The sequence below is a fragment of the Poromitra crassiceps genome (assembly GCF_964638095.1).
Source record: "Poromitra crassiceps genome assembly, chromosome: 13".
NCBI lineage: Eukaryota > Metazoa > Chordata > Actinopteri > Beryciformes > Melamphaidae > Poromitra > Poromitra crassiceps.
Window position 1 is genome coordinate 38,382,013 of NC_139644.1, and position 10,260 is coordinate 38,392,272.

Sequence of the window (10,260 nt, forward strand, 5' to 3'; positions counted from 1 at the left end):
TCAAAACTAAGTGTTAAGGGCTATCTTGCGACTTTAAAATGGGACACCCCTTAAAGGCAGTTACGTCTTCAGACTGTGGGGGGCAGCAATACGCCAAAGCTCCGTCCATTCTGTCAATTCTAAAGAAGAAGAAGAAGACGGCATATACGTCATCATTAGTCGGCGATTACCCTCGGATGCGACGTGTTACCAAACAACAAACACCAAAATGCCGTCTGCAGCTGCGTTGATTTCCTTTGCTTGGGCTTTAGGCATCTTTTTGAGAATCTGCACATCCAAACGGAGAGAGATAAGAAAAAGACGACTTTTCCGACGCATGGGAATGCTGGTGGATCAGTTTCAGGTATGTAGAATAGACTGCAAAGACGTATTTTTGTAAGTTCGTTTGCATAGCAACACCACATGCTAACTTTGCTAATAGCCTAGTCTCAATCCATTTGTGATAACGCATTTAAATCGAGCGAACGTTACTTAGCCTATTGATTTGTGTTTATTTAGTGATACTAAAGACACATTCAAAACATTTTTGTGCAGGTCTGAAATAATACAGTACACATGCATTGTATCAAACGTTAGTCTGTCCCTATGTGGGGAAGGAAAAAATATGCAGTGGTGATTTTGGGGATGGGAAAATGCTTTCACGTTTTCTGCAGTTTCACCTATTAAAATCTTCCATGTGAACTTTTCAGAGTGGTCATCCGACGGCGTACTGCAAGCTGAACCACGATGTTCCTATACTGCGTCTGTGGTTCAACGTAGAGGCCGAGCTGAAGCAGGACTTCCGCCTGACCAGAAGAGCCATGCAGGGTTTGCAAAGACTTCTACTGAGGGAACAGGACCATGGCTGGGGCTCTCAACTAGAGGTCCTGATATATGTATACTGGCTGGCTCATGGACTGTCATATCGTGTTGTTTCTAGCGTCTTCAGTGTGCCAAAATCCACTGTTCACAGGGTAGTCCACCGAGTTGCACAACGGATATGGAAGAACCTGAAGCTAGCCATCCATTTCCCACAACCAGCAGAGCTTAATGCAGTTGGCCAAGGATTTGGGCAGCTTTCAGGAACCCCTGTCCTTAACTGTGTTGTGGGTGCAATAGATGGCTGCCATATTAGAATAAAACCTCCCTCACTGCACAGAATCGACTATTTGAATTACAAAGGTTTCTTTTCGATAAACATGCAGGCCATTTGTGATTCAAATGGAAAGTTTCTGGACATCTTTGTCGGTTACCCAGGGTCAGTTCACGATACACGCATTATGAAGAACAGTACTTTTTACAGGACACAACAGTACCCACCCACCGGTTACATCATTCTTGGAGATGGAGGCTATCCCTGTCTGGACAGACCAATCAGCCTAATCACGCCTTACAAAGAGCCTGTTGTGGGACGCACAGAGTCCCGCTTCAACTACCATCATGCCCGTGGGCGCAGCATCATTGAAAGGGCTTTTGGTGTAATGAAAACTAGATGGAGATCCACCCTCTTCAAGGCCTTAGAGGTTAGGCCCACATTCTCACCTGTGGTCATATCTACCTGTGCCTTTTTACACAATGTGTGTTTGGACAATGGAGACATGCTTGAGCCGGATGACGATGTTGCACAGGACATGTTTGAGCCTCGCCCACCCCGTGATGCCCTAGTAGCTCATGAAAGGTCTGGAAATGCTGAAAGGAACAGATTGGCTGCCTTAATCTGAGGCCATGTGCAGGGCCCACAGTAATGCTGTCTGATAAAAGAAAATGCTGAGTGCTGTGTATATAGTTTGTACTGAATGTTTAAGTATTTTACATGTTTATTTTTATGCACAAAGCTCCACATGTTTACCTCTTATGGATGTCTGTGATACAAAATGGATAAGACTGCTGTATATAGTTTGTACTGTATGTTAAGGTATTTGGCATGTCAACCATTTTCTTTGATGCACACAGATCCACATGTAAACTTCTTATGGATATGCAAGATTCTGTAGTTCTTTTGTTTTCAATTTACACCTATTTTTGTCAAATAAATCTTTTCAGAAAAATTAAGTACCTATTTTTTTCTATTTCATGGTAATGTTTCTACTAGCTATGTTGAGAAAATCTAGTGTGATTACATACTAAATAAATTACATAAGTTATGCTCACAGCCTTGTTAAACCAACTTCAACTTTTTATTAAATCAAGCTTTTTCTTTATATTACAAAAACAGGTATAAAATTATCCACATACAACATAAAAATTGAGGTAGGAATGGCAGTAGTGCAAACATTTGAACAACATAAAAATTGAGGTAGGAATGGCAGTAGTGCAAACATTTGAACAGTGCAAACAGCTGCGAGAGAAAAAGGCTATTTTCTCACATTTTCTCTACCATGCGCTCAAACAGCCCGAGGAAGCGCTCAGTTTTGGCCTCGCTCTCCTCGTGGCGCTTCTGCTCCTTGGCACTCTCGCTCTTCAAAAAGTCAACAATGGGATTCATTTTTTTTTTCTTTTTTTGAGGTGAAGGGGTTGGGGGGCTTGAGGTGGATCTGGCAGAAGCGCTAAGGGCCACGGCAGAAGCAGATGAGACAGTCGCTGAGGTGGAAGGACCAGAGACAGTCGCTGAGGTAGAGGGACCATCGGCAGAGGGACCATCGGTAGAGGTGGTTGGGGTGCAGGGACCATCAACAATCTCCTGAAGAAGAAGAAAATAAATTACATAACCTGGTCACGTGGCCATGAGTCACATACAGGTGGATCTCAATAAATTAGAATATTGTTAGAAATTTCAGTATTTTGTCAGTTATTTTCGAAAGTGAACAAAATAAACTTGAGATGCACGAGTACAGGGTATGTTACACTAAAACATTAAATGTGATTTTTGCTAGTCTTCCATACTTACCAGAAGTATAGTTGTAGGGTCCCCTTCTGGTTGGAATGAGGCCACCAGCAGAGGAGGGTCAATAGATGGCCTACCACCCAGAACATCATGCATATCTAGATAATACTGCCAGGTAGCCGCTGTCTCCTCCCCAGCATCAGTGCCCGACCCAGTTTTGGGAGTTTTCAGTTCCTGCAACACACACACATGCACATTATCATAAAAAATACTTACAAGAACTAACAAGAGATTTTAAGGATGGGACAAGGGATTGACATTAGCCTACCTTGTATCTTGTTTTAAGGTTTTCCCATTTTTTGCCAGCCTGTTGGGATCCAACTTTGCCCTCCAAGCCAGCTTCTTTGATGAATTGCCTGTGTAATAACAAAAAAGGGATGGTTATGACAGAATGGTGAAAAAGATGTATGAGGTCATGCATTGCCATCTACTTAGACGTATTCATGAAATGTTCATATATTCAAAACAGAAAGCTGGGTCACTAGGACAAGAGTTGCCGTTGTGACTGAGAATTATGTTCTGAATATGAACACTACACAAGCCACAAATTACTCACTCCCATAGTTTTCTGGGGGCTTGTTTCATTTTTCCGTTAGTGAACTGGTCCTCATTGCTGGCCCTGAAACGAATCAGGGCCCGCGTTGTCTCTGTTGTCCCTGAAATGCAACAGGGATAACATTAGTATCTTTACTTTTTGGCTACCTGTAGGTTATTGGTTTCATGCAAACTATTATCACATGAACACAGTAGTCACAACATCCAGCAGAGCCGCTATGACAGTTAACCAGTTAAACCGAAACATGTTAGCGGTACTGCTGGGTGTTGTAACTACAGACTACAGTGTTCATGTGATAATAGTTTGCAGTTATCTCCCAGGCTTTTTATCTAACGATAGTTAGCTACAGCAGCTGTAACTATCGTTAGATAAAAAGCCTGGGAGATCATCTTACAAAAATGACGGTGCAAACATTACACGTAGGCTGTATAAAACAACTCTAAACGACATTACCACCAATAATTATGGCATTTCGTAACTACGTTAGCAATAGCGTCATGGCTTGATCGCACCAGCACGGCTACCGGCTATCGATAGTTAGCAACAACATTTTTTTGCGTAAGGGTCCAAAACGGAAATCCATAAAATGACGTTTTAACTAATATAATACAATGGTTCTCGTAATTTCTACATCTCTATTAACAAGGAAATACTTACATTTGTAGGGCTGCTTTTTTCCTCCGTTCGCCGCCATCTTTCATCTGAAGGGATCTAGCCATGACACGCAAGGGATTCTGGGATCGCACTCACCGCCAAGGGTGGTACTGGAAAATCTTAAAAGTGAGGGCCGTTTCACCCTCAATCTCGACCCTTAACTCAACGCACTGAGAATCGGGACAGCACTAGGCTTCGCGGGAGTGCGCATTTTTGAGACTGAGGGTTAAGATTGAGGGTTAAGATAGGAATTGGGATTGGGCCTTAGTCTGTCTGTGGCCAGGGAAGATCAGGAAGTGAAATGAAACGGTTTGCAGCAGCCACTTCGGCCATAACCACAAAATAACTTCCAAAAAACCTGTTATAATATAACGAGAGATGTTCGCGAGAGCATGCATGGCATTCTCATTATTTATGGTATGTTGCTAGGCAGCGCCAATGGGGTAGGCAGGCAGCTGCGTTTCACTTCCGGGTTTTACTTCCGGGTTTATCCGGTCCGGCGGTAAGGAGAGAGAGAGAGAGAGCCCCCTGTTGACGCGAGTTTAGACAGACACAGACTTAATAATCATCTAAGGGAGCAATCTCCGATTCACAAGGCTTTGGTCTCAGCTACTATTATAGGTAAGATGTGATGCATCAATATTGTAATTATACTGTTTAATAACAATCGAAAATCTTGCTCGTAGCTGCTTTAAGCGTTCAAATCCTGCTTTTGTCATTTTTGCACAGTCAGAATCTTTGCATTAGGATACAATAATATATCACACAATGATAGAGGCTCGTCCAGGACAGACACAGCTGACCCAGTGGAAAGAAAGGAAATAACAAGTTACAAACTTTTCTCTTTTCTAAAAAGAGGAAGATGGACATGATGTAATGATTAATCAGAATTTCTCTTGGAAGAAAATGCTCATAGGAAATTAAATGCATGACGAAACTCGATGATCCATGATGATGTAGATAAATAGGAAGCTGCAGTGGGGTGTTATTCACATTATAACTGCTGAAGGTTGGCAGTTTGGATGCAGACGGACAAGACTGCAGACAACGCCAGATGCAAGATTCAGGTTGTGCTCCATCAGCTTTCAAACCATATTTTACATTTCATCATTTATCATACATTCAATTTCATGTGGTCACCTCTTACAAATATTTGATAGGCTTGTGTGTACTTCTTCTTCTACTTCTTTTTACCTATGTTAGTGGTGCTGCCTCTTTTTAATTCCTTTCTCAATTCTGTTTTTAATTACTGTTTAACTTTACATATTAATTGTAGTAGTACTTTTCTTTTCTTTTTTTTTAGCTTCTGTTATTGTTTGATGTATTGAAAGTCAAAGTCACTCTGAAGAATGGCAGCTTTGATCAACACCACCACCTTAGAGTACAACATCAACGCTTCTTCAAACAGCCACGACATCAACGTTTTTTTTATCAGCTACTATGGCCTCCACCTCCTCTCCGTCTTACGTGTGACAGAATGGATCGTCACCTCCATCGGCCTTCCTTTGACCTTGGTGGCCATCTGTGCTCTGTATTCCATGGTGCGTGAGTTATGGTTGATTTATTTTTTCTGACTGTCTTTGTAAACTATATCGATATCTATATAGCAATAGCAAGTCAATACCTTAATTTATTTTCAGAATAAATTCAGGTGGGCAAATAAAATTTCATTTTATTGAATCATCTTTATTTGTCAAGTTCTGCTTAAGGTTTCATCCAAGCCTTGATTCATGAATTTCATTTATTTGTCTTTGTTAATTTCATTCATTGATTTATGCATTATTTCATTAATCTGTTATGTATTTGGAAAAAGAATACTTTTTTTTTCTTTTTTCCTGATTTCCCCCTTATTTTCTCCACAATTGTACTTGGCCAATTTCCCCCTTGCTGCCCCGGGCACTGCTCCACCCTCTGCCAATCTAGGGAGAGCCGTAGACTATAGCACCATGCTCCCTCCGAGACATGCGCAGTTGCCAGCCGCTTCTTTTTACCTGACAGCGGGCAGCTACACCAGCGGGAAGTAAAACATGGGGGGATCACACTATTCCCATCAGTTCCCTTCCGCCCTGAACAGGCGCCCCGACCGACCAGAGGAGGCGCTAGTCCAGCAACCAGGTCACATAGCCTTAATCCAGCTTCCCACCCCCAGACACGGGGGCGCGAAACTCACAGGGGGGGTGTGAACCTGCGACCCTCATGTTGGTAGGCAGGGAATCTACTGCTACACTAGCCGGACGCCCAAGAATACTTGCTAACACTTTATAATAATATTCAGTCGTAAGTCATTTATAAGCCTTTAGTTAATGATGAATTAACCATTTACAAAACATGAATATACATTTGTAGATGATTAATCAATGTTATGTTAACATATACAAATATGTTGTAAGTCATGTATAGTATAAGTGTTCCTCACCTTCTGTAAATTATGTGTAAATATACAAGGCTTTCTGCATCCCCTAATCTAAAGTGTAAACCATTCATGACACCAGGGCCGGTTCCAGAACAAGATGACTAGGGATGCATCCTAGATAGGAAGGGGTGCACATGCACGGGCCGACCGACCCACGTTATTTTACTAAAAATAATGCATTTTACCATCATTTCAAGTAGAATGATACCAGCCAAGCAAGAACATTTCAAGTATTTCAAGTGCTTTACTGAAATATTTGGACCATATAATGATAATACAATTATCTCAACCTTAAAAGGTTACATATAGGTGCCGAAAAGCCATAAATTCACATCAAAGAACAAAGAAAAACAACAATTATAATTCAAATTTAAACAGTAAGTGCAGCTGCAGCATTTATAAAATAATTAAAAAATACAATTTTTAACAGAGCATGCAGACAATTAAAATAAGGGTGCAATGCGTGCTTTTGCACCCCTGTAAAACTGGGCCTGCATGACACATAAATGTGTTACATACAAGGGGGTAGCTCTGTCAAAATTGAAGCCAATGCGGAAATGTCCTCTTTGCCTGCAGGGGGCAACCCAGTATGGCCTCAGTAAACACTTTCTTAATGTGTTTATGGTCTCAATCGCTAGTTTCAGACTATGTTGTAGTTGCAGACAATGTTCCAGGGCATGATTGACAGGTCGCTTGTCCACTAATCACACAGCTCGCCGATCACGGAGCAGGCCATGCTCTGTGGGAAACCCCTGGACTTGTGTCGAGATCCAAGATGGCAATGAACAAAATGCCATACGTGAGGCGTCAAAAAACAGAAGTCCACAGACCAATGGGTCGCCCCTGCAGGCCATTTGAAAGAATGCAGGTTTAAGTGCACTTCCACATTGGCTTCAATTTTGACAGAACTACCCCCTTGTATGTAACACATTTAGGCGGGGTTCACACCCACCGTGCTTATTTCAGCTGCCAGCGCCTTTCTGCAATTCATTCTCTATTCATTCTGCAATTCTATCAACATTTAGAGGAAAAGCGCCCTGCTCGTCTTTTCACTCATCCTACCTTTTCTCCTCACAGAGGGATCCTCAACCTCCGCTGCTGCAAGAATTAGAAATAATCTGGCTTTCATGTTTACAGTCAACAACATCAAACAGACGAAACCAGCTGGCTGCCATCCGTGTGATCGTTGTGTCCAAAACTGCACGCGACTGCAGGGAAAACACTCCACTCTGTGCGCAATGAAAACGCTCTCGACATGATTTCCAAAGCGTTCACACGTCCTGTGTGAATGTAGGCTTATGTGTGATGGTTTACACTTTAGATAAGGGGATGCAGAAAGCCTTGTAAATTAATTGTAAATGATTTACACATCATTTATAACATGTGAAAAAACACTTAATTTACTAAAAGTCTATAGATGACTTACAACACATTTGTGATATGTTAACATAGCATTTATTCATCATCTACAAATGCATATTCATGTTTTGTAAGTGATTAGTTCATCATTAACTAAAGGCTTATAAATGACTTACAAATTAACGTTATTATAAAGTGTTACCAAATACTTGATTTCAATATGTAGAATAGGCATTTGGCACTACTTTTTGTTAATTGATTTCTTAATTGAATGACCAGTATACCTTTAAATGGCAAAGTGATACGTCAGTGTAGTGATAGTTGTGTGATTGAATTTGCACTTGAACTAAACTAGACTAAACTGTATCATGTTAAACTCATTCTATTGTTGTTAGTGAAAAAGAACACATGACATATCTTCTTTAACTCACTCAAATACTCGGGTCATTCATTTATTTTTTGTATCACTGTTCCTGTAGGTGCGAGATGGCCAGGTTGCTCCGATTTATGTCATCAACCTCCTCATCTCCAATCTCATCCAGTTCTGCATGATTGCCATCCAGAAATGGGGGATGGAACCCACAGGCCTAGTCATCGTGTCTCTTATCTACTGGTGGGCATTGATGGCCAGTGTTGGCTTCATGGTGTGTGTAGCCCTGGAAAGGTAACTAACCATCTGTGTGTCTTTCTTTCTTTCTTTCTTTCTTTCTTTCTTTCTATCTACAGTATCTATCTATCTATCTATCTATCTCTCTATTTATCTATCCGTCTATCGATCGATCTATCTATCCATCTATCTATCCATCCATCCATCCATCTACCTATCTATCTATCTATCTATCTATCTATCTATCTATCTATCTATCTATCTATCTATCTATCTATCTATCTATATATCTATCTATCTATCTATCTATCTATCTATCTATCTACAGTATCTATCTATCTCTATCTGTGTGTTTTTGTTTCTGATGCATCTATCTTCCATCTATCTATCTATCTACTGTATCTATCTATCTATCTATCTATCTACAGTATCTATCTATTATCGGTGTGTTTTTGTTTCTGATGCATCTATCTTCCATCCATCTATCTATCTATCTATCTATCTATCTATCTATCTATCTATCTATCTATCTATCTATCTATCTATCATCTATCTATCTATCTATCTATCTATCACAGGTATTTGGTCATCGCCTGTCCACTGTGGTACCGCTTCAGACGAACCACCAAGGTCTCTCTGGTTGTCTCCTTCATGGTCTGGGCCTTTGTTGTGGTCTTCATGTTTATCGCAGGGGCAATGTCCATGTATTCCATCGTGTCCGAAATGATCCTCTTCTCCAGCTTCTTCCTCCTCCCCTTCCCTCTGCTCATCTTCTTCCTGGCTGGGACCCTCAAAGCTCTGTCTGCTTCCATCTCTGTCCCCCATGAGGAGAAACGGCGAATCCTGGGAGTCTTGGTTCTGGTGCTGCTAAACTACTCACTGCTGTTCCTGCCCGGGATCATTTCACTCCTGGAGGTGGGTCGTTTTATTAGTGAGGGTAGGGAGCCACTCATTCATCCTCGCCTGGCTGATATCTTCATCCACTTCAGTCCTCTGATGGACTTGGTTCTGTATGTTTTCATGAGGAAAGGAGCTGTAGACAAGCTGCTGGCCTTCCTGTGTCGGTGCAGGATGACCAGAGATGAAGAGCAGGGACAGAACACTAACACTGACACTGTGAATGACAACATCTCAGGGAGCTATGTGTAGGAAGAGGAGGAGAGGGAGAGAAGGGGGAGGGAGGGGGATGTAAAGGAGGAGGTGAATAGAAGAGATGGGAGGAGCTTTCTCCCACCTAAAGTAGAGTCATTTAACAGAGTAGAGTTAAAAGGAGCATTTGTTGTCCAGAGGGATTTGTGGTGCATGGATCAGCCTCCATTTATTTTTTCTGTTCATTTGTGCATCGATCCATCATCATACATGATATCTACAGATAGCCTGTAAGAGCTGCTCATGAGATAAAGCTATAGGCCCATTCTTCTGCATTTACTGTTCATGTTTTTAAATATTGCTCACTCACTTTTATTTTGTAAACCACATTTAATTGTTTGTAATTCTGTGTCTATAAATAAACTGCATTATCACTGTTATTAATATGATTATATTTTGAAAGTACATGTTCGTTCAGATACATTAATTCTTGTTCACAGGACTGGTTTTTATCATTGTAAAGACAGCCTGTCTTCAACTGTATGTGCTCTCCAAATGAACTGCTAATACATCTGTGAGTATGTTGTATGAAACCAAAGTGTCCAGTTATTCATCTGTTTGTACTTTGAGTGTTGTGCTAAAAGAAACCTAAGGTAAATAAATGAGACAGAAGTAGAAAGAGTTACCACCGCCCTTTGATTCAGTGTGGCTGCAAAGAC

General features: G+C 41.2%; 1 protein-coding gene across 1 annotated transcript; it reads left to right on the top strand.

The window, feature by feature from the left end:
• Positions 1–316: 316 nt before the first annotated feature.
• LOC310788544 (G-protein coupled receptor 4-like) lies at positions 317–9,601 on the top strand (the record flags this gene model as incomplete). Its single annotated transcript, XM_083650080.1, has 4 exons — positions 317–343; positions 690–875; positions 8,325–8,509; positions 9,031–9,601. The coding sequence occupies 4 exons, from the start codon at positions 317–319 to the stop codon at positions 9,599–9,601; spliced, it is 969 nt and encodes a 322-aa protein (XP_083506206.1).
• Positions 9,602–10,260: the final 659 nt, after the last annotated feature.